This window comes from Pseudorca crassidens, chromosome 14 (genome assembly GCF_039906515.1).
Source record: "Pseudorca crassidens isolate mPseCra1 chromosome 14, mPseCra1.hap1, whole genome shotgun sequence".
Classification (NCBI taxonomy): Eukaryota; Metazoa; Chordata; class Mammalia; order Artiodactyla; family Delphinidae; genus Pseudorca; species Pseudorca crassidens.
Genome location: NC_090309.1, coordinates 72858092 through 72883507, shown reverse-complemented (window position 1 = coordinate 72883507; position 25416 = coordinate 72858092). Strand labels below are relative to the sequence as shown.

The window sequence follows — 25416 nt, the reverse complement described above, 5'->3', positions numbered from 1 at the left end:
TGCCAGGTCTTGAATCAGCTCCAGCAAGAACCAAATACAGAAAACAGTCCCTCTGTGTGTGTGTGTGTTTTAAACTCTTGGATTCCAAATCTTTGAACAGAAAATTATTCGCATCAGACTTTGTGAGGTGTTTCACCCCGAAGAGAAAATGGGAAAAAAATTTAAATTATATCTATTTTAAATTAAGTGAGGAGTACATAAAACATTTTTGTTGGGGGAGGACATTCAACTAAAAACTAAGGCTCTAAGTCAGATGCAAATGTTCTTTATCTGCGCTGTCCAGTAAGGTAGCCACTAGCCAGTTGTGGCTACTGAACACATACAGTGTGGCTAGTGTGTCCGAGGAACTGAATTTTAAATCTGATTAGTTTAAATAACCACGAGTGACTGGTGGCTACCTCATCTCCTCATCCCACGCTGGAGGTAACCACTGATGACCCCGCACTGTGTGTCCTTACGGGTCTCTCTTTGTGCATTTACAGCGTATATTTCACACACATATTTGCATATGTGCCAAGTTTGTTGGGCCAGTAAGTGTTTCACACCAATGTCATCATGCCATGAGTTCTGCAGCCTCCTTTTCAATTAGCAGTGTGTCTGAAGAGCTATCACAGTGGTGCTCTCAGCTCTGCTTTACTCATTTCAGCTGCTGCACAGTGTCCGTTGCATGGATACTCCCTGGTCTGTTTAGCCAGTCTCCTATTGATCAACATTTAGGTTGTTTCCAAACAAAGCCACCAATCCATTCTTACCTGCTTTCTTGTGCATCTGAGCAGGTGCAGGTACTGAGAATGGGATTTGTGAACCAAGGGGAGGAAAAGTACCAATATTCCGTCTGTGGTCCTCCCAGCCCTGGTTCTCCTGGACTGAACATGCAGGGTCAGGGCCGACATGTCCTACAAGCCCCTGTGTCTGAGACAGTGCAGGGGAGCCGTTAATATTATTACTTTTTTGTAGGAAGCTGGCAGCCGTGTTCTACTCTGATCTTTGTTCTCACTCCGCATGCTGAGAAGCTGAAACCTAGATTTTATCCAACAGGCTGTGATGAGCTCTGAAAATACTGAGACATTAATAACAATTTGAAGGTGACAGACACAGACAGCATTCCTCTGCGAGCTGAGTTCACTGCAGACTTGAGGACAATCTGGAATGTCAAGTGCCTCATATCTAGAGTTCCCAAACTGTGATCATTAGACCCATCTTGGGACACAAATATAAGATAAATGGGATTAAAGGTCCATGTATTTGCTTGCGTTGGATATTAGATGTTGAGCAATGAGTAAAACAAAGATTCATTGTACGATCTGGATCAGAGTCACTTTGGAAATGAGGGAAAGGAGGTCCAGGCCTTGGGAATGGCTGGGAGTCAGTGTAAATTAAAGTGAGAAGAGAAACCGTTGCCTGCTTCTGGTGGTCACAGTGTAGCTCATGCAATACTCCCCCCACCCCCCCAATTTCAAAGCATGCTGAAATAAAATTTTTTTTTTGCGGTACGCGGGCCTCTCACTGCTGTGTCCTCTCCCGTTGCGGAGCACAGGCTCCAGATGCGCAGGCTCAGCGGCCATGGCTCACGGGCCCAGCCGCTCCGCGGCATGTGGGATCTTCCCGGACCGGGGCACAAACCCGTGTCCCCTGCATCGGCAGGCGGACTCTCAACCACTGCGCCACCAGGGAAGCCCTGAAATAAAAATTATTAAAGATTCCACACCAAGTTTTTTTCCCAGTGGTGATTTAAAATTCAACCCTGGAGGAGTTAGTGATGGCTGAGCTGGGATGAAGTACGGAGGAAGAAAGTGGTAAACAGCCCGTAACACCCTTTCAGTTAGAAATGTCCCACCACAGCCAGGAGTGGGAATGGGCCCCTGTCCAACAAAGAGCTGGGGACAGAGAGGAGTGCAGGTGAGCACAGGAGAGTGGAGCAGAGGCTCAGAGGGAACAGGCCCTGCTCACCAGGCTTACAGACAAGATCAGGGCAGGGGGAATTGCAAATATCCATACAGCATTCGTGGAAATGAAAACAAAGGAGAAAATTCACTGTGGTTTGATACACCAACAGGTCAAGCTGTTTTCTTTTCTCCACATCTCTTGTCCTAATTTAATCATAATTTTCATAGCTTGGGCCATACTGCGGATATAGTTTAGCACATATATACCTTTCTTATTAAACACTCCATCCTAGGAAATTTTCCATGCTGTCACCTAGTCTTCAAAAGTATGCCAGTGAGGTTTGCACTTAAATTATTTATTCAAATACATTTCAGCCAGCTGGCTAAGTTTCACTGCGTTCCTTTGTTGACAGACGTCGTGGTGGCAGTGTATGCTGGGCTTATGGTTAGTAGACATCTGAAAAACAGAATGCTGATTCTGGAAGGCTTCTCTCTGTTGTTTGCCCTCCAGATTTGTAATCGACTTTTGGTGTATTGATTTTACTGGGCAGTCTTCAGACTCTGGCCCCAATCTACCTTCTTTCTCATGGCTGGTCCCAAACCTCGCGAGTCACTGTGGTGATGTGGTGTTATTGATACTGTCATTCCACAGTGGCAGGAAGAGTTTCTGATCCCATTTCCAGGACCAGTGTGGGCAGAGAGCCACCATTGAGGGTGAGGCATCCCCATTTCTGTCACTAATTCTAAGCTCTGGACTCCCGTCCCCTCTCTGTGCTGTCATTCACAGCTGTGCGCTGTTCTCATTCAGATTTGGCCCATCTGGCCCTTCCTTTCTCTTTCTTTTCCCACCACCCGTATTTCCCTAAGTCTTGGGGACATATTCCAATGGCCAGATTACTTTTGCTTGGTCTTCCTAGAATACACTAGTTTCAGCCTCTTATACCTCCTTTTCAACAAACCCTTAAATAACTCTCTCACCTACAAGATAAAGTCTGGAGTCCTTACTGGGCAGTCAGAGCTTCTTGTGTCCTAAGGACTTGACAGCCTTCTGTTTGGAACCTCCTCTCCATCTACCCTTGGCCATTTCCTGTCCCTGAAGAGGCAGTTCACATTCTTGAGTCTTAAAAATATTCATACCTCTTGACTCAATTTCTGGAAATCTATCCTAAGGAAATAATCCAGAAAGTGAAAAAAGCTGTAATGTATACACACTCATTTCAACATTATTGTTTTTCCAATATTTATCTATTTATTTACTTAGGCTGTGCTGGGTCTTAGTTGAGGCGTGTGGGATCTTTAGTTGCATGTGGGATCTTTTAGTTGCAGCATGCAGACTTAGTTGTGGCATGTATACGGGATCTAGTTCCCCGACCAGGGGTTGAACCCAGGACCCCCTGCATTGGGAGCACGGAGTCTTACCCACTGGACCACCAGGGAAGTCCCAACATTATTTTTAAAGCATCAAAGTATAAACAAGATAAATGTCAAATAATATGGAAACAGTTCAGTAAATGATTATAGATCTTCTCCCTAGAATTTTAAGCCACATTAACAATGGTAATTATGACGACAATTCAGCAACAGGAAAAATGCTTATGAAATAGGGTGAAGGGACCAGAGAGTTCACATTTATGGAGCACCGACTGTGTACCAGCTCATGCTAGGTGCCTTACTCATCTCCCACAGATGAGGAAACCGACAGAGGGCTTGGATGACCTGAGGTCACACAGCTCATAGTCCCAGTTTTGCTTAATTCCAAAGTATGTTCTTTCTATGCTATAAAACGCAAAACTGTATCTATGTGATACAATTCCTATTTGGAGTAACCATACTGAGGATGAATCTTTTAAAATTGTTTTCTGTGAATATTATTTAAGTTATTCAACAATTTTTTTGAATGCCCATTCTACACTGACAGCTAGATGGCAAGGAGCTAGCTCCCAGGCAAGCTTAGGCTCCAAAGCCATGTCTACACGTAATCTTTTACTTAACAGTTTCTCTTGCCTGGACTGTCCCTCCCCCTCCCCTACACATCCTTTAAGGCTCTACCTAAATCCTACCGCCCCCAAGAAGTCTTCCTTAACCAACCAGCCTAAGCAGCATGCACTATGAACTCTCTTTTTTTTTTTTTTTTTTTTTTTTGCGGTACGCGGGCCTCTCACTGTTGTGGCCTCTCCCGTTGCGGAGCACAGGCTCTGGACGCGCAGGCTCAGCGGCCATGGCTCACGGGCCCAGCCGCTCTGCAGCATGTGGGATCTTCCAGGACCGGGGCACAAACCCGTGTCCCCTGTATCGGCAGGCGGACTCTCAACCGCTGCGCCACCAGGGAAGCCCATGCACTCTCCTTTGAGTCGCTATAACACATGAAACTTTCCTTAAGAAACATCAGTACACCTAGGCCGGCTTATATTTTATTAAGCGATTGTGCCTTTTCTCTGCAGCTAGACTGTAAGAGCCCCGAAAGCCAGACCTATGTCTTGTTAATGCTTCATATCCCCAGGAAGCCCTGGGTACAACTGAGGCCCATAATAGGTATTCAATATGTGTGTTGGCAAACCTTATTTCTCCCACAGTTGAGGCTGTGGGAGAGGCTCTGGCATGACACTGGTTCTTGTGCCCCCCATGAGTAGATCAGAGTTCTCTGTCGAGTTCTTCTGCCAGTTACCACCTCCACTCATTGTTATATGCCACCTTTTAAAAAACTTCTTATTTTGAAGTATAGATTCATAGGTAATTGCAAAGAAACGTGCAGGGTGGGGCCCCTGTATGCTCCACCCAGCCTCCTCTAACGTTAACATCTTTTAAAAAAAATATATTTATTTATTTATTTATTTTTGGCCACATTGGGTCCTTGTTGCTGCGCGCGGGCTTCTCATTGTTGTGGCTTCCCTTGTTGTGGAACACGGGCTCTAGGCACGCGGGCTTCAGTAGTTGTGGCTCACAGGCTCTAGAGCACAGGCTCAGTAGTTGTGGCACATGGGCTTAGTTGTTCCATGGCATGTGAGATCTTCCTGGACCAGGGATCGAACCCGTGTCCCCTGCATTGGCAGGCGGATTCTTAACCACTGCACCATGAGGGAAGCCCCAATGTTACCATCTTGTACAACAATAGATCGGTATCAATACCAGGAAACTGACATTGGTACAATCCACAGAGCTGGTCCAGATTTCATCATCAGTTATACATGACTTTTAAAAAATAATCCATCTTAGAAATTATCTTTTTCTACTTGAGCACATTTTCTTCATATCCCTGCCTACCATAATTACTCTTGCTTCAAATCGTCATACATACTATTGCTCTGAAGTCAGAGGGCCTTCCTTGTTCTGTTCCTGGCCCTGTTCCCTGCACCCTGAGCGCTCTTGGACAACTTAACTAACCTCTCTGAGCTCTGGTTTTCTCCCCTGTAAAGTGATAATACCTCATGGGATTTTTTTAAAAACTGTAGTGCTTAAGTTAGGCACATGATCAAATAGGCACTCAGGAAATGTCAGTGTTTTCTTTCTACCCTCTTGCTACATGGAAAGCCCTCTTTTTCTCACAACTGAATGGAATCCTTTTATAAATAATGTTCAAAATTAGTCTCCTCTGACATGTTCCAATTCCATCTCTCAGCAATCCTGCTCTGTGCATGTGTGACATTTAATTAGAATGCTGCTGATTACATGGTCCACATTCCTGTTGAATACATTTTCGTTTCTATTTTTACCTATCCACAGTATATGGTATTTGAGGACTGAGACCTCAGTGCTTTAATTTACAAGTCAACAAGCTGGATAAGAGCCTTTGTTTGGTGCCATCTGTAAAACAAGAATACTTGTATCAACCTCATAGACTTTTGTAAAGAGTAAATGAATGAATGCAGGTGAATCACTTAGGGTGCTGCCTGGCACAGACCAACTGAAAACACGGTAGCTGCTGCCGCTGGTCAGGATGACCCCTGCTCAGTTGTGTTTCTACTCAGAGGTTTGTCCTTGGGCGTTCGAGAGGGGATGTGTGTCTACCTGGATTTGGATTTCGATTTCTTAACAGCTGTTTATGCTTCACACTCCAAGTATAAAATGAAACCAAAAGGCTTTAAGGGCCATTCTTGCTCTGAAATGCCATTTTATTCTATCTTGCCTTCTCTCTCCTAAGTTAGGGAAGAGATTTTAATAACAGTTACCATAGTAATATCGATGATGATAACAGCTAATATTTTTTGAGTGCTTATTAGATGCCAGGCACAGTTCTAAGAACTCACTTGTGTTAACTTCTCAAGTCTTCACCACAGCCCTATGAAGTAGGTTCTGTTGTTCCCATTTTGCAGATGAGTAGCCCGAGTCGCAGAGACCTTGAAACCTTGCCTAAGTTTGCACAGCTGTGAGAGCTGGAACTGAGGTTGGAAGTCAGGCTGTCTGGTTCCTGAAAATAGTTGGGATACATTTTTCCTGCTGTTAGTGTTTCCAAGAGACAAGAAATGGAAAAACATTCTGTTTATTTTTACCTATTACTCACTGGAAGTGTGATACCCAAGCCCAGGGCAGCTTACAGTTAGGAAAGAATAGAAGCATTGACATTAAATCAGTTGGACACATTTCTCTGTTTTTCAATCCCCACCCTCAATTAAGGTGGCAATCAGATTAGCCAAGATTGGCTGGAAAGCAGTGAGTGTATTGGAAGTGAGGGAGTTCCAAAAGGTCAGGCTACTGACAGCTACTGGTTGTCTGTGAATTCAGACACAGTCTGGTCCAAACTATCTCCCCACGGAGAATTCAGCTACTGTTTAATTCCACTTCCAATAAAATCTGTCTGGAAACTCGGACTCTGCCTCGTTCCCCAAACACATTTGTGTCAGCACCTCCTCTTGGTCTTTCGATCCCGAATCTTCCCTGGACAATGAGAGATGGGTCCTGGCCCTACAGATGTCCCCTCCACCGCACTACTGTCCCCACAGCCACATGGCGCCATTTGGTTTCCTTATCACCAATAAAACCAGACCAGGCTCTGCCTGTACGATTCCTGGCTTTAATTATCAAGGGCAAATCACTGCATCATTCAGAATAATGAAAAATTGGAAACAGCAATGGGAAATGATTAAATAAATCAGGGTCTTGTCAAAAGATGGAATAGTAAGTAGCCATTAAAATGAGGATCTGAAAAATATTTAGTGAGACAGTAGATGCTCACAATATAAGAAGAACATAGGTTTTAATGCTTTACTGTATGATCCCAATTTTATGTGCATATTTTCAAAATATGTATAAACACAGAAACAAAAACCAGAAGAAATACATTATAAGGTTAATAATCACAAATTGTGCGATTATAAGTGATGCTTACATTCATTTTTATTTTTTCCTATTTTACACTCGTATACATATAAGCATGTATTCCTTTTAAAATCAGAAATAAGGAAAAAGAGAAAAGGGAACCTTTATGGTTTTCTTAAAATTTTTCCCTTTGAAGTCCTGTTGACTTTTCCTTTCATGGGTCCATCAGTTCTTACCTGCTCTTTCCACCCATAGAGATCCAGCTCAGGTCTTGCCTCTTCCAGGAAGCCTTCCTGGACTCATCAAACTCCCAGAGATTTCTTCAGTTTTATGGACTTCTTAGTCTCATTGCGACACATCATCAACTTTAAATGTGGGTGGGTCTTATGTCCCCAGCTAGAGAGTAAGTTCTTTGATGGCAGAACCTATATATTTAAACTTTTTCCTCTTCCCCACCCCACCAGCGAGTACCGTACAAAGTGCTGAAGTTCAGTTCACATCAGCTGGACACAAGACCTGGTCCTCACGGGAGGTACTTGAACCTAACGCCCCTTTCTCTCTGAACTTTGTTCTGTTTCCTCCAATTCATTTGAAAGGAGTGTCAGTGCCATTAGCCTTGGGTTAAATTTTATTGTAAATTGTTTAAAAAGAATTCAGTTTGCTTTGGTAGGGACGAGCAAGTCCAGCCCTTGCCTTTACAAGGGGATTGTAAAGCTGAGAAAATAAATATGAACTATTTTAAGCAAAAAGGCATTTTTCTTGGTGAATGGGAATAATGGCATTGATGTTTATAAAAAGGAAACCAAGGTCTAGGAGAGGAGGTGACTTCCCTGGACCTCACGCTGATCAAAGGCATCACATGTCATGACAGTTTTCCTCGAGTCCTGCTGGGCTCCAAATACTGTACTGAGGTTAGAAGAAAATGAGACCCGAGGAATTTACAGTTTATCTGGGGGGGTAGAACATGCCATTCACTGAAATAACAGCCTGAGCAAGCAGTGGTAGAAGATTGGGTAAGATAATTTGGTACAAGGGGTACCTTGTACCAGCTAACAGAAGTTAGCTGGCAGAGGGCAAGTAATGCCTAGAGTTGGATGTCTTCTAATGAGGACTCAGCACGTGCTGGGGTCTGCCAGCGCCCCCCGTCCCCCGCAGTGTGATGACTTCAAGACCCCCAGGACCGTGACTCTGACTTTCCTGCTCCTTTACCGTCTCCAGTTTTTGCCCTGTCCCTGTCACCTGAACATCCTTTCCTCTGCAGCTGTGGGGCTCTCCGTGGCTGAATGGCTCCCCCAGTCTGCTCCTCAGACCACCCAGCCCTTCTCACAGCTGGACTCTGATGTGGCTTCTGGCTGCTGGACAAGAGCTGTGCCAGGAGGAAGGACATGAAGACGGAACGACCCCCACTTTTACAGGGCATCCTTTGTTGAATGCCAAGTGGAAGGGTTGACGTGTAGTGTAATGGCGAGCCAGACAAACGGCTTAGCTGTGAAGCAAACTAAATCAAGCAAAAATTTGCTTCAAAACTACCTAGAGAATGAATTGAAGCAAGGAGACTGGCCGAGTGGCATTTACAAGACTGGATACCAGGTGTAAGAGAGGGATCCTAGTATGGTAGCTGTGGCAAAGGAGAGCACAAGATGAACCTGAGAAATTGTTGAGGCTGTATTTTGGGGAAAGTGATGGGAGAATTAGGGGAGCCTCACTGAAGAAAGGCACATGCTGTGTGACTTTGGGCAGGGCATCTGACCTCTCTGATCCTGCTTCTTTATAAAATAATAGTACAAACCTTAGTGTTTTGTTTTGAGTATTATACATACAAAATATGTATAAAGTGGCTTGGCCTAGTGCTTTGCACAGAGGAGGTGGTAAACCGTGGATTTTTTAGTTATTAAAGATCAGCATGACAGAGGCTGGATCCGTGATAAGGAGAGGAAGGAATCTAAAGGAACTAATATTATATCTCAGGGGGCCTGGCAGGTGATGCTGGGTTAGAAATAGGGAATTTGGGGGAAGTGGCCTAGATGTTGAAAAGCATGATGTGTTTAGTGTTTGAGAGTTTTTGCTTGTTACAGACCTCCAGTCGCCCCAGGTTGTGGGTAGCTCCGATCAAGCGGACAGATCAGTCGAGAAACTAGGATCAGGCAAGCAGAGCAAAGGAGAAACAGGGCTGCAGCGTGCAGGAGGTGTGAAGACAGGGTTGCTGCCGAGTGAGCGGTCCAGAGTCCGCGGAGGCTGCCAGCAGTTGTGAGATCTGCCATCACATGCTGCCAGGCAAAGAGCTGGGCCAGCGCTTCTTATCCTGGCCGCGCACCAGAACCACAGAGGATCACCTCTGGCCCCTCCTCGGAGATGCAGGACTAGCCACAGGCCAAGCCAGGAGACAGCAAACGGGGCTTAGGGGGTTGGGGGCCAGCAGGCAGGGGGTCAGAGGGAGGGAGGGGCAGGGCAGAAGGAGCCCTGATTCCAGGCTACCCACTGCCCAAAGTCCCCCTCCCCCACACACACCTGGAGGGGGATTGGCCCCAGTGAGCCTGGCTGCTAGCCACAGGTGGCAGCAACCCCAGAATCCCGGGCAGGATTCAGGAACTGGAGCCAACGGTTCTCCAATAGAAACGTTCCCCGAGTCCTCCGAGGAGAAAGTCCTGCAAGCACCCAGAGACCTTTTGCTAAATGCCTGTCAGCCTCTTACCGACTTTGAAATTCACGATCTCTTTCCTCCCAATCACACACTCTTTCTTCATTCAACAGATGGCTATGACTATTTCTCCCTCCTCCTCGCCACAGGTTAGACCCTGTTCAGGCTCCGGGATAGGCAGGGACAAACAGGCCGGGCTTCTGCTCTCCAGGAACTTACCTTTGAGTGGGGGAGACAGAGTGTGGACACATACAAAGTATGTCAGTTGGTAAAAAGTGCTACGAAGAGGAATAGATCAGGGATAGAAAATTAAAGGAGAATGATGGTCAGGGAAGTTCTCCACAGTTAGGTGACATTTGGGCAGACGCTTTAGAGAAATGAGCATGGGAGCCTGGAGGATACAGAGAGGAACATTCCAGATGGGGAATATTCAGTGCAAGGGCCCTGAGGCAGGATGGTACAAGGAGGCCCCTGAGGCTGGGGCAGGTGAATTATTGGGAGATGGCAGGATGGGCCACTGGTGCAGGTCTAACCATGCTTAGAGTTTTGAAGTTGGAGGAAGCCACTGAGTGTCATTGGACACTCTGTTAATCCCGCTGATATGACCTTTTACTAACCAGAGCAGCTACATACATACTAGTGAAATTGACCATATCACATTTCCCTCTTTTTCTTAAAATAAGTATAAAAATATTAGGTAAGACAAGTCCTAGTGACAGAAGAGGATCCTTATTAAATTTACTTCTGGCATCTGTTCTTGGATATGCCAGACATGATCCCCAGAGAGTGAGAGAGGGCCCTGGTAGAGAGTGCTTCTCTCTTAGAAATAAAATGACTCATAATTTAATAGGTTCTCTTACAGGCAAATGGCGAGTTGAACTCCATACACTTCTATGTACAAACATTAAGAATAAATACCATTAGAAGCAAGACTAAAGAAATACATGAAAATATATTACTTAATCTCTCGTAACAAGGAACTGTTTTCAATTTATTTTTAAATGTCTTCTATTCTTTGTTTTTTTTTCCCCCCTGGCCTGTTTGTGGCTACTTCGAATTCACCTTTTTCTGGTTGGAAGCTTTCTAGGGGTGCCTGTGGGTTTCTGTCACCTCCTGAACTGCTTTGGCACCCAGAGGCGGTGGGCTCCTGACCAAGCCCCCTGGCTCTTTGCCTTATCAGAGAGGAGACCTTTTTTTTTGTTTTATTTTGTTTTGGTTTTTTTTTTATTTGTTTTTTTTTATACCTTTATTGGAGTATAATTGCTTTACAATGGTGTGTTAGTTTCTGCTTTATAACAAAGTGAATCAGTTATATATATACATATGTCCTCATATCGAGAGGAGACCTTTATTTGCTGCTTTGATTACCTACGCAGGAAGTGTGGAGCTTTTCTGACTTCTGGCTGAGATTCCAAAAAATCTCTTTAGTCATATGATCGGTTCCTTTTTAAAGTAGAGCAGATAAGATGGTAAATAGCTTTAGGTTATTTTCCCCAATGATCCTTTCTTGTGTTTCTTTCCTTTAATCAGGACGTGGTAACCTATATGGCTTCATAGTTGTCTGCCCCATTCTCTTTTGAAAGTTACTGTGATTGCTTAAAAGCAAACAAAAAACTGTTAACTTTTTCTATACTTTCCCCACCCCCCCCAAACAAGCCTATTAATTTTGCTTCCCTACCTTATTTTCCTTAAAACTGGGTGTGAAAGGGTTAAAACACAAGCAAACAAACTCCAGAGCTCAACATATCAGAACAGTTTGTAGACACTTGTATACTGGTTTCCTCATATAAAACACCCTCCTCACCCAAATGTCTCCAAGGTTCAACTATTAGAGATTATTTTTTTCAGCCTTTAAGCCTTAATGCATATACCCTCTGAAAGACTATTGATCAGCTACTAGCCTCTCGTGAATTAGATAATCAGATGGGGGACTTTGAATTTTAGCAGGGGTGGGGGGTGTGCCAATAAGGGCATGTTTTTGGGATGGAAACCGTGCACCTCAGATTGGGATTTGAACCCACGCGGCTTGATCTCAAACCCGGCCAAAACCCACAGTCTTCCAACTGAGATCACACACCTGGTTTCAGGACTTAATGAAGCTCAGGTTCTTGATGTCTCATTGCAGAAAGAATTCAGTGAGAGACAAAGTGATAGGTAAGAAGTGGATTTATTTAGAGAGAAACGCACTCCACAGACAGAGCGTGGGCCATCTCAGAAGGCGAGAAAGGCGCCAGGGTATGGGGTTGTCAGTTTTTATAGGGGTGGGTAATTTCATAGGCTAATGAGTGGGAGGAGTATTCCAGCTATTTTGGGGAGGGGGCGGGGACTTCCAGGAATTGGGCCACCGCCCACTTTTTGATCCTTATTGTCGCCTTAGGACTGTCATGGCGCCTGTGGGTGTGTCATTTAGCTTCTGATGTGTTACAGTGAGCATATACTGAGGCTCAAGGTCTAGTGGAAGTCAACTTGGACTCCTTTGGTTCTAATCCGTTTATGTCATGTCCTCGGGCTATGTCATTCTTTCAGGGGTTGTGCCCTGCCCCCTTCCCTCCTGTTTCAGGATCAGTGTGAACAGCATGAAGTCCCCAAATGCCTTAGCTTGGAGGACCTTAGGGGATGGGCAGAGAAAGGAGGCAAAGAAAGGTGAAAGGCTTTACAGAAAAGTAGTGGGTGGGGAAGACAGAAAGAAAGAGGGAGTGGACAAGGCAGCCATCCTCTGGGGCTCCGCTCCTACTGCCCCTTTCCCCTGAGCAGTCGGGTCCTCTCTCACACACCAGTGGACAATGAGGGCCAGTGACCCTCAGAGCTCCAGCCCTGGTCTCTCCCATGAGTCTGAGCCCTCCTCACAACTACCTGGATGATCCCACCTAGATGTCCCCACTCCCCCCAGCCCCAGCTACCTGTCTCTTCTCCATTTCAGTCAAGGGGGTTGTGGTGTCTGGTCGCGGGACCGAAAAGCCCACAGTCCTCTTTTGTAGTTTCCTCCTGTTCCTCCTTTTAGAGCTCCTCAAGTCTTGCTGATTCTGCCCCTTACTCTCCCATCTTGATAACATCACTCAGTTCAGGTATTTGCCCCTGACCTGGGGCGATTCGCTCACACATCTCTGCCTTAAATCTCTCTGTCCAATCCCATCTTGCATGCCACCTCTGGACTGATCTTCGATGTCACCCACTGCTCACGAGGCTCCCAGAGCTCTCGGTTAATGTAGGCAAAGCCTAAACTCTTCAGCCTGTTGTTTAAGGCTGTACTCAGTCTGGCCCCCGCCTGGTCCTCTGTATCTTTCCTTCAAGGGAGTTAGAAAGGAAAAAGGAGCCAGGGGGATGTTATTATTTAATCCTCACCACAGCCCTCTGAGAAGGAACCATTATCATTTTCATCTTTCATATGAGGAAACTTGGGTTTAGGTTAAGTAACTTATTCAAGATCAAACAATAAGAAATTGGAAGAGCTGGGATGTCAACCTAAGCCTGTCTGACTCCAGAGCCCAAATTCTTAGCCACTGTGCTCTGGTGGCTTGCAGACTCAAAGTGTGGTCCCTGGGCCACGGCCATCAGCATCACCTGGAGTCTGGTGGGAATGCAGAGTCTCAGGCCCCACCCCTGCTCTGCTGAAGCAGAATCTGCATTTTAATAAGATCCCCAAATGATGAGTGTGCACTTTACAGTTTGAAATTATAGAGGAGGAAAAAGTTTTCTTTGACCCTCTGAGGGTCCCTGGCTGGGTCTGAAAATTAAACTGACAAAGACAGATTAACAGGAGAAAAGCATATAAATTTGATTGAATTTTTACATGTGCCTGGGAGCCTTCACAAGAGAGTGAAGACCCAAAGAAGTAACCAGAGCAGGAAGATTTTATACCTTTTAGACAAAGAAATAATACATTTGTGAAGAACTGACCAGACAAAGGGGTTGGGGCTATGGGTAGTGAATGGTGAGGAAAGAACTAGGAAGATAAGGGTTAGCTTAACAAGGTTTGTTTGCAGATTCCTCTGCTGACTTCTTAAAGTCTGTCTCCAGTAAAAGGAGCATTTATTTCCGCTCTTGAGGCAGAAAAGGGGGAGCCTTTCCTGCCTTTTGCTGCCAGTTAATTGCCTTCAGCTCAAGACAATTTTTATGTCAAAGAGGCATATTTGGGGTTGACATATTGTGGTTTCCCTCAAAATGCACTGCCCTAGTGGTCTTTCCCTTTCTGTGTAAGCCTTCCCTAGTTCCCTAGCTAATGCATCCCTTCCCTGGTGTAGTACTTAAGAACATCGTAGCCCCTAGAGGTAGATTTTGGGGTTCAAATCCTGCCACTTATTAGCTGTGTGGCTCTAGGCAGGTAACTTAACCTTTTGGTGCCTCAGCTTCCACATCTGTAAAATGGGGATAAAACAATACCTCCCCCATGGAGTTATTGTAAGGGTTAAGTGAGTTGATACTTGTAAAGTATTTTAGCACTGTGTCTGGCACATAAAGAATAAAGTACCCACTGTCCTTTTCACCTCTGTGAATCCTGCCCCACGTCTTCTTGTCCTTCCTCTCCTGGGAAGCCTTCCCACAACCAGCAGAGCTCAAGGTGATTTCTCCCTTTCCAGAGTCTATTGCAAATGGTCTCGGACTTCAATCATAGAATTGTACCTTAGGGAAAATCTCCCCTTATTTTATATATATATATACATATATATATATATATATATATATATATATATATATATTTTTTTTTTTTTTTTTTTGCAGTACGCGGGCCTCTCACTGTTGTGGCCTCTCCCGTTGCGGAGCACAGGCTCCGGACGCGCAGGCTCAGCGGCCATGGCTCACGGGCCCAGCCGCTCCGCGGCATGTGGGATCCTCCCGGACTGGGGCACGAACCTGCGTCCCCCGCATCGGCAGGCGGACTCTCAACCACTGCGCCACCAGGGAAGCCCTCCTCTTATTATATTGATGAGGAAACTGAGTCTCAAAGATCAAATGGCAGAACCAGGACTTGAACCCAGGACTCTTTAAACTCTAAGATTAGCAGTTTCCAATGTGCTCCATTTATAGTAGCATATACCTTTCTGTTCCCACACAGTAGCCAATACACATGCCTTGAAAAAAGACGATTAAAAGTATTCATCATGCTGCTCTTTGTAACAGTGAAAAATGGGGAGATGTTGATTTGAACAAATTTAAATAGATTTCTTTACCTTATGACTCTTCAGAGGCTGTAATAAGCTTATTTGCCTGCAAATCTGAAATGGGGGATTTGGTGTGCAAGGTTTCATAGATTTATTTGTCCACAGACCCTTTTTCTGATGAACGCTTGTTAGTTACCCACTGTAACTACTCTCCTGGCGACCCTCCAACGTACAGTCCTATGGGTGCTCCCCAGTGAGCCTCTTGCTTTATCTCTCGACAGCATTTGACTCCAGTCTGTTGTGTGCGCTTGTGGAGCTGACGCTGAGGCAGGAAAGTTCAGGGATGCTGGCTTTGAGAAGGTGACCAGGCAGTGACTGGAGGTTGAGGTCAGATTATCATTTCAGACCCACAGGCTAGTGAAGTTTGATCTTCTGGGAACGTTCTGGGATTCTTCCTTCTTAGGCCTTCAGCTGCCCCTTGACCTTGCTCACCATAGCTGAGTAAGTGGTCAGTGGGGAAGCCACGCTAAGATGTACCAGCCAGCACCGACCAGCTAGCAGTTTGGGAAGGGCTCAGCTGCCCTGGGCTGGGGAATGCAGAGGGGAGAGCAGCTGGCGGGGACCTGCACTGGGTGTTAGCAGGCCGGCCCTGTTCTGAGTGCTTTGCTGCGTAAACTCGCTGTGGCCTCACAGCAGCCCCGTGTGCTAAGCCCAGGACACCGCACACACAGAATGTCATTACCTGCCCAACACCACACAGCTAGGAAGCAGCAGTGCCAGGATTTGGTTTGAAACCCATGTTGCTGCCCACTCTGCCTCCCCAGCCCCTGCCCTCCAAGGGTCTGAGGAGGTTGGAAAGAAAGAACAGACTAGAAGGAACCGCCAGGGTGTAGGTCAGGAAGCACCCGAAAGCAGTGCAGCTCTGCTGATAGGGGCACCTGCTCCCATCTCTTGTTCTCTGGCCTTCTCACCTCTCCCCACAGGCAGGAGAACGCCCGGGCCTCGAATGCGATGGGTTCTCACGGAGGCCCTGCGTCGTGACCTCTGTGCTGGGATGGGGAGCCCCTGCACAGAGATTTCTACCCTGAGTACCCAAAATGGGCTTGTGCTTTCTCGACCAGTTGGGGTTTCTAACAACCCTGAGCTTGTCCTCTGTCCAGGGCAGGTCCCAGCTCGCGGGCCCTTCAGAAAGGTTTGAAGAAGGGACTGACAGTGGGGTTTGGGGGCCCTAATTTCTCATTTTCTCTAGTTCTCACTCCCTTAAAATGCAAAGGGCCGGTGTTCCTGTTTCAGGGAGCGTGTAGGGCACGTGCCACTGGGCATCCTGGGAAGGAGCGTACCGACAGCCGCAGTGGGCAGAGAGAGGGCAGGAGGGCAGGTTTAAATCCTGGGCCTTGAGGCCAGGGGCCCCAGGGAGCTGTCCTGTCACAAGAAATAGCCCTGGATGCCAGCCAGCTGGAGCCTGGACACCTTCTCCCAGGCAGAGGCAGGGAGGAGATGGGGAGACGCCAGTAGCAGCCCAACCCAGAGAGACCGAACCCAGAGTCCGGTTTGCAGCCGAGGACTAGGTCCACAATCCTCCCTGTGCCCAGGGTGGGTGGGAGGCTGAGGGCACAGTAGTCCCTGGATATGGCAAATCTGATATCCTGTCCTCAGGGTGCCCCTTGGCTTCTCCAAGGACACGCCCATCCCCTAACAACCGAGTCTCCCCTGGAGCCGGGATCCCGGTTCCTTTCTCCTCCTGGTGGTGCCGCCCTCATGCCCTCCCCATCCTGGTCCCGGAGAGCCGCCGTGCTCGCCGCTGTAAAGCTCTTTGTGGCTCTTTGTGTGATTTAAGTAATTCCCACTAAAGTAATTCATTCTTTTCTGAATGACCCATAGGCTTGATCCTTCCAGGGCACATTTGCATTTCAAGTAAAGCATTTGTACAAACAGATTTAAGCGTTAATTGGTAGAATGAGGAGGTAATTATTTTTTCTTTTGGGGGGGGACTTTCCCAGGCCCTTCCCTGCCATCCTCTCCCTTCCCCAATGCAGGGAGGGTGCGGCTGGGATGTGCCAGGGGAGTCGTCTGCGTCAGGAGGAAGGGAGGAGATCAGTGGTTCCAACTGAAAGTTTTTTACGGTGGGACCTAGACTCATCAACTTTTTATTTTCCCCAGGTTTGTTTTATTATCACTGATTTCCTAATGCTGTCACTTCACAGCACCAAAATACAAAGAAGGAGCGCATGTCAGTCTTCAGCTTTCTGAAAACGTGGTACATTATTCTTAGTTTTTTTTTCATTTTGCCCCAGACGGGTGAGAACCTCCTGGGGTGGGGGAGGGCTAGTGGTGAGAACCACCGACTGGGTGGCCCCCCGAAGCCCTCCAACTCTCAAACACCAAGGCTTTCAAACACCGCAGTCACGCTGCATTAAAGATGCATTTTCAAATGTTAATAATTAATGTAGTGTTAATTTATCATAGTTTCACATAACATTCTATAATGGAAATGGCCCCAGGAGAGAGGGTGGTAAAGGAGATTGAGGACCAGAGTAGAAAAGAAGTGGGGATCAAGCGAGGGGGCCGGGTAGGTGCAGCAGCCGCTCTTCCAAGCTGTGTCCATCTTCCAGGACACTGGGGAAGAGCCTTGGGCTGCAGGAGACCGTTGTATAGTCTTCTCCCAGAGAGAGAGAGAGCAAGAGTGTGTGTGTGTGTGTGTGTGTGTGTGAGAGAGAGAGGGTGAGTGTGAGTGGGTGTGTGTGGGAGTGTCTGTGAGAGTGGGGGGTGTGGGAGTGGGGGTGTGTGGGGGGGAGTGTGTGAGTGTGTGTGGGTGTGTGGGGAGTGAGTGTGTGTGGGAGTTTGGGTGTGTGTGGGGAGTATGTGAGTGTGTGTGTGACAGTGAGTGGGTATGGGTGTGTGACAGTGTGTGTGGGAGTGTGGGTGTGTGTGAGAGTGGGTGTGGGGGTGTGGGAGGGAGTGTGTGAGTGTGTGTGACAGTGAGTGTGTGTGGGTGTGTGGGGAGTGAGTGTGACAGTGTGTGGGAGTGTGGGTGTGGGGGAGTGTGTGGGTGTGTGTGGGGGAGTGTGTGAGTGTGTGTTACAGTGAGTGTGCATGGGAGTGTGAGTGTGTGGGTGTGGGGGAGAGTGTGAGAGTGGGTGTGTGTGGTGTGAGTGGGTGTGTGGGGGGTGTGGATGTGAGTGTGTGCGTGCGTGTGTGTGTGCATGTGTGTACACACGTGTTCACATGTGTGTGTTCTATGGCCTGGCTTCCTGAACAGGTGCTGGTCTGCTGGCACCTATGCCTGATTTCCAAGCAAAGACACCCAGCGGAAAAGGCAGCCGTCTTGGAGTGGGGCTGGGGCTGGGGAAGCAGTGAGAAGGACCGAGGCCCTGGCGCTCTAAGGGAGGGACCCTTCTGTTTCCAGCCTGGGTCTGGTTTCTCACAAACGGCCCAACCTGGTCCCCTCGGCCTAACCAGGAGGCTTAGCTCCCCGGTGTTTCTCGTTGCCGTTGCAGGTGTATGTGGCTGCTGCGGTGCCCTGCGCCCCAGGTACAAAAGGCTGGTGGACAACATCTTCCCTGAGGATCCCGAGGTGGGTCTCGTCTCCTGCCGCCAGCATGTCTCTCACCACCTTACCCCATCCAGAGCCCTGGGGGCTGCTCCGAGGGAGGGCAGGCCCCGGGGCTCACTCAGACACACCAAAACCTCGGCCGCAGCCCCATCGGTGACCAGAGGCAGCTGGGAGCCTGAAGAACGAGGAGCTTTGGGCCGCTCTGCGGGCAGCATCTGCAGAGGGCTCTGAAGTGTGTCTCGGTGCTCGGTGCTTCTGGCCACTGCTGAGCATTGTCTTCACTCATGTCTCTCTGGGTGATGGTTCCTTGAGCCGCTAACTCAGAATGGTACTATTTCGCTGTTGTCAGGTGTGAGCATTTCCCTTCTTGGGTTTTGGCTCTGGAGCTCGTGTCCTCTCCACGCTCCCTCTGGTATCTGCCAGGTGTCAAGTTGGCACAGGGGACACCTGGCTTCTTGGTTTCCAAGCTGCCACTCTACGGTCAGGCTTCATTATGGGTTATGTGGTTTTGGAAAGGGTCTGATGTACTTGACTTCTTCTCTGGAAATCAATGACCTCTTCCTGATAGGCAGTGGAGGGTCACATTTCCAACATCCTCTGGACAATTCCCTGAAAGCTGCAGAGCTGCCTTCTTCCTGTCCACTTCTCGATGTTGGATATCCAATACGTTTTAATTCTGCATTGCTTTCATTGAAGACTTGTCATCCATTCATATACACACACACATATATACCTCCATGTACATACACATATACATATGTAAATACATATAGTGTACACATGCACACACATATGTACATTTATATCACTGACTATTTTTGCTTATAGCTAGCACACTGGGTGAAGTTGTGAGTTCCTGGAGAGCAGGGTCTATGTTTTAATCATCTCTAGATCCCCAGAACCCACATGTGTGTGTCGCATACATTACAGGCACTCTGGTAAGTGTTGATTAAGTTGAATGACCATTTACCTTTAGACTTGAAGTCTTCTAGCCATCGCATGGCCACAGTGAGGATGATCTGTCTTTTACAGGATGGCCTGGTGAAGACCAACATGGAGAAGCTGACCTTCTATGCCCTGTCAGCTCCAGAAAAGCTCGATCGCATTGGCGCCTACCTCTCTGAGAGGCTCATCCGTGATGTGGGTCGTCATCGGTATGGGTAAGTAGTATGGGAGGGTGGAGAGAGATTTGCAGAAATTATATATTTTCAGGGCAAAACGTAGGGTCCTTTTATTTATTTATTTTTGGCTGCACCAGGTCTTCGTTGCTGTGCACGGGCTTTCTCTAGTTGCTGCGAGCAGGGGCTACTCTTCGTCGTGGTGCGTGAGCTTCTCATTGTGATGGCTTCTCTTGTTTCGGAACGCAGGCTCTAGGTGCACGGGCTTCAGTAGTTGTGGCACGGGGGCTCAGGAGCTGTGGCTCGCGGGCTCTAGAGCGCAGGCTCAGTTGTTGTGGCACAAGGGCTTAGTTGCTCTGCGGCACGTGGGATCTTCCCGGACCAGGGACGGAACCTGTGTCTCCTGCATTGGCAGGCGGGTTCTTAACCACTGCACCACCAGGGAAGTCCCAGGGTCCTTTTAAGAAATGGTAATAGACTGGATTGTTGAACAGCCTGAGAAAATGGGGACTGGGAGTGAGGAGTGGGTTCCCTGTGCTTTTCCAAAGGTAAAATGTGATGCCCTTGCCAAGATTTGGGAAGAAGGGGGTGTTGGCTTCCTAGGAGCACCTCTGTTAGCCTCCATTTACCCCCGTGTCTCTATCCAGAAGCCCTCACACACCATTGAACCCAGAATGTGCCGTTACTCTCACCAAACCCACCCTGCCTCATTCAGCTTACTCTCTTAAAAAGCAAGGAGGGACTTCCCTGGTGGTCCAGTGGTTAAGACGCCACCCTACCACTGCAGGCGGCACGGATTCCATCCCTGGTGGGGGAACTAGTAGTTGTGGCATGTGGGCTCAGTAGTTGTGGCTTGCAAGCTCTAGAGCGCAGGCTCGTTGTAGCACATGGGCTTGTGGCGCACGGGCTTAGTTGCTCCACCAGACGTGGGACCTTCCCAGACCAGGGCTCAAACCCGTGTCGCCTGCATTGGCAGGCGGATTCTTAACCACTGTGCCACCAGGGAAGTCCCTGATCAATAGATTAAACAGCCAAATAGGTAGATTGAAATACTAAGCTACCACCTTCACTTATCAAATTGTTTTTTTAAAAAAGTATATATAATTTCCAGTGTTAACCCAGGGATGGCAAAATGAGAGGCATTTTCATACTTTTCTAGAATGAGTACAAATTGGTTGAAGCTTTCTAGAAAGTAATTTTGAAATATATGTCAAGAGCTTCAAAAACACTTATGCCCTTTGATCCAGTAATTCCATTTCTATTCATCTATCCCACCATATCAGTCTTATATATAATCTAACTTTACACACAGAGATGTTCATTATGGTAATTTTTATAATACTGAAAAGATGGAAGTAACTTAAATGCCCAACTGGAGGAGAATAGTAAATTATGGTGTTTATCGCTTCAGGAAATGTTACCTAGTCAATAAAAATGGTGTTTATAAACATACTTTCCATATAATATGGAAAATGCCATAAGTAAATGAAAAATAGAATACATACTTATATACACAGTATTTAAATCAAGTTAAAAACAATAACAAATCTCAATGCCTGGAAAATACAGTAAAAATAAATATGCCAAAATATTGAGTACTCTTAATATTTTGTGAACAAGGTGGCTGGGGTTTTTGGTTTCTATCTACATTTTTGTGTTTCCTAAATATTCTCTATTGAGCATGTATTACTTCCTGAAATGAAAAAAGTCAACGGCAGGACATACCATGTTTGTTACGCTACCGTCATGCCACAATCTGGAGTGGGGCTGGATGTAAAGAGAGCTCTAAGATGTCCCTGGTGGCACGGCTGTTGGAGCAAAGGGAAGGGTAGATCTAGGGCAGTTGTTCCTAAGTCCCATTGGTTCTGTTCTCTATGAAGCCTTTTATGTCCATCCTCTACTTTCCTCTGCTCCTACCTTTCTCCTGATGCAGGCTCCGGATTATGGCAGTGGCCTTGAAAATTGTCTCCCCGCTTCCCATCTTTCCTCTACTGGCCCTTCCAGATCAACACTATGATCTTCAAAACACAGACCAAGCTATACTTTCCTGGCTTCTTTAGCGTACAATCCAAGGTCTCAGCTTGATTTCTGGGCTCCTCCACTACCTGCCCCCAACTTGCCTTTAACCCAGACACACCTGCCACAGCTGCTCTAAACCCATTCCAGATGGACTAGCTGACGATCCCCCCCCCTGACTTTCTGGCCTCTGAGCCTTTGCAGTGATCTCTCCCCTGGACCCTCTTTCCCCCCCTACGACCATCCATCAGCCCCATCACCCTCCAAGGTCCCTTCCTCCTGGTGAGGAAGGTGGAGTGAGAACCAGAGTGTAAAGATCTGCATTGTGCTGACAGTGTATAGAGGTCCACACCTCCATGGGACCCACCAGCCACGCTTACATCAAGCTATCCCCGGTATAAAAGCAAGACCGGAAACGATTTATTTCTATGATCCCTTTCTATGATAAAATTAGGTTACACACTCAGTCAAAAGGGCATGAATAGAATGAACGTGCTGATTATATAAATCGCCTTGACATATTATAAAGCAGGCTCAAGCAAGTAAAAATGACTTTATCCTAGACTGAACCTGAAACTAATATGCAAGCAATACCATTAAACATTTAATACTAATTTTTCCTGCCCTCTCTGCAGTGATGGTTCTCTGAGTAAAAATGTCCTGTAGCCAGCAGAGCCACTCAGAAACATTCCACTGCCCTTAGAACTGCAACTCAAAATTGGTATCGTTCTGTTAAAAATAGCCATTGCAGCCTCTAAGTATTTAAAGCCTTGATGGCCTCTCTGGGGGCTCTAATCATAAACATTTGGAGAAGGAAAATCTGTTAGATCTGTACTCCTGTTCTCTCTCCTCTCCCTCCCTGTCTTTCCTTACCCAATGCCACATTCATCATCATTGTCCTAATCACTGGTGGCAGGTTTGGAAGAGTGAAATATTTACCTGCAGACAGTCTGAGGAGCTGTCTCCCTACCGCCGTGCAGGTGTCTGTGTTTATGGTTTGACCATGTGGACGTGAACCTTGGGTGTTGGACCCAGTGGCAGATCCACCCTCCTCTGCTCGTATGTGTTTAGCAACAAGGGTGATAACCAAACGTGGGCAGAGAGAGGATAAGATACAAATTTCAAGGCATTGCTACTCAGTGTGCGCCATAATGGGCAGTGATGTGCAGAGCAGCAAAAAGTGAGAATTCTTCATATTTTTCTTCTTCCAGTTCAGCCCAACTACTAGAACACCCCTAGAAACTGGAGATCAAGGGAGGTAACGGCAGTGCCGGGTGAGATTCAGGGTCAGCTGACAATGACCGTGGAGCAATGACCACGTTCAGAAGGCCACATTAGAATTTGTCAGGTTCCCCAGTGCCTGGAGGATGGAGACGCCCATGCCAAAGAGGGGTGGGCTACTCCCTGAGGAGCCTGACCCTGGAGCTGAGCTGGTGGGGCTCCCAAGAGATACACTGTCCCCAGAAGGACCCTGAACCTGGTTGGAGGACGGAGCTGACCCTTCAGACAGAGATGTCACAGATTCCTACTAGATGACGAGTTGATCCTTCCCTCCTTTGGCTGAGGTCAACCCCTACTTCTGGCTGCTAAAACCCAGAAGTTTCTGTCCAGCAGTGGGGACATGACTAAATACATTCAGACTGCCCAGAATAAGAGGTTCTTTGTCAAGGTTCTTTGAGTGATTCTTGGGCAATGGCTGGCCCTGCTAAAGCTGCCCCCTCTCTCTGTGTGCTGGTTCCCATCTCTGACCCTAGGTCTGCTTTCCTCTGCAACCAAGTCTGGTTCTCAGACTTTGACTGCCAGTTCCTCCTTTCCCGGAGGCTCCTAAGCCCACTCCTGACTGAGTGAAAGGTGTTCAAGCAGAAGCAGCTGCCTGCTCTGGAATTCAATTCAAGGTATTTCCTGCCTCACTCCTACGCACCAGGCCCCCCCTGTGTATTTTCCTCACTTGTTGTAACTCACCTTCTGCTGTGGTTGGCCCATGACTCTGAGTTCCTGTTGTTATAACCTGCTGAGTAGCCTCTCCTGACCTCACTTGCTGCCTGTGAACCCCAGTCCATCCCAGATTCCCTGAGTTCTGCCTTCTTCACCTACTGGGAAGCCCTACTAGTGGATCCAAGATCCTTGGTCATCACCTGCTGCTGTGGTCCATGCCCTACTCTTGCCTCTCCCTTGGGCCCCTGTGGTGGGCTGGTTCTCACCAGCTCCTTTCTTCCCCATCCTGTTCCAACTACCCAGTCAGGCCAGTTTCTCAGACCTATTACTACACTGGACTCCTTTCAGGATACCAAGCCCAGAGCAGATCTCTGCTGAGACTAACCTATTTGGCCCCAGTCCTGTTGAGTGGACATTACCCTGAGAAGCCCGTGCTCTTTGAAAGTATAGACTTAATGGATAAGATGTACCCAGGAAGGTTATGATAAGATAGGACCAATGCAGTGAGCAGGAGGTTCCAAAGCCCATTGACTTCTAATCTTCTAAGATACTTTGAAAAGTTCAAGTTCGCAATTATAATCCTTCCATCCTTAGTGTTGGGATCAAAGATGGGGATTGAAGGAGTGTGTATTCAGAGAACTAGGCCTTAAACTTTTTTACTTTTCTGTTTCACTTCTACCATCATTTTCACTTTCCATCAAAATTTCCTCTCTTGGTCAGTAGCCAATTTTTTTTTTTTTTTCTGGCTAGCAAAGGATGGTTTTCCTTATCAGGATTTTCTGGGAATTTTTTTACAGGAAAGGGAAAAGCAGCAATCTAAGCTCTGGGGTTTGGGAGGCCTTCTGGTTTCTTCTCTTGCCAAACCCCACCCCGCCCCTTCCTTTCCCTCATTTAAACTCTATAAAATAATGGTGAAACCCTTCATGCAGAAGGATGCTGGGATGATTCATAGAAGAAGAGAATTCCACGCTGCCTGCTCCCATTTCCCATCCGCCATGTTTGGTTGCCAGAGTGTGTCCAGGTTTCTCCGCAGGGAAAACCTGTCCCTTTGGAAGGGCCCCGGCCCAGGCTGCTTCCCCAACCCTGCAGGAATCAGTCTGCTTCACGGCCTATACAGTGGACCCGGAACATGCCAGGCCTGGGTCTGCAAGGCACGACAGGTATCCTGAACTGTGGCTGTGACATCCTGTGAAGGGCAAGGCTATCGAGGACTGGCGGGCCCTCCAGAGCAGGAGAAAACGTGGCTCCAGTTCACCAAACGAGCCCAAACACCCAATGCTGCCTTTGTATTTGAAAGACACTCTGTAGATAAGAGCATGACCGGATCCATTTGTGAATGTGCCCAGAGACAGCTATTTAATGATATTTAATAATATTAAACAATAATAATAGCTGACTCAGTTCATATAAATAAAAGAAATAAACATTTTACAAAAGTGAGAAGGAAAATTTCAGAGTAGAGAGGCTGTTTTACTTATGGTTGTTAGGTAAAGAAGTTAGGGCAAGGGTACTGAAGAAATGGTGACTGATGTCTTTAAAAAAGGACATTTAGAAAACGTCATGACTGCTGTTACTTTTATACACATGGATTTGCAAAGCTGGCTTATGTGTGAGGCAGTTCAGACGCACAATGTCTGAAACTGAGTGGCTGCCACGAGGGCTTTGTGGAGCTTTGTGTTGCGGTTTTGTAGTGTCTTCAGAAATCATCCTATAGTCATGCTTCCTGTGCATTCTTTTTATTTAACCAAACTCTGTTTTAAAACAAAGACTAGCTAATCGAGAGTTTTGTACTATCTGCCTAACCTTCAAAGAGATATGATTTGGATCAAAACATAAAGAAAAAATCTTTTAATTCATCCCCTATTATGTACACGGCATATAAACCTGACACTAGGCAGCTTCTTTTTTTTTTTTTTTT

At 46.9% G+C, this 25416-nt stretch overlaps 1 protein-coding gene across 6 annotated transcripts in view; it reads left to right on the top strand.

Annotated features, from left to right (window-relative positions):
- Positions 1-25416, top strand: part of EFR3B (EFR3 homolog B) — an 88041-nt gene that overhangs the window by 18976 nt on the left and 43649 nt on the right. For 4 of the 6 annotated variants that reach the window (XM_067703539.1, XM_067703540.1, XM_067703537.1 and 1 more), the window contains exons 2-3: positions 18374-18450; positions 19462-19589. In XM_067703539.1, coding sequence (XP_067559640.1) covers positions 18374-18450; positions 19462-19589 — 205 coding nt within the window. Of the gene's footprint in view, positions 1-15989; positions 17134-18373; positions 18451-19459; positions 19590-25416 lie in introns of those variants that run through there. The other 2 variants (XM_067703538.1, XM_067703541.1) reach the window with 2 other exon arrangements.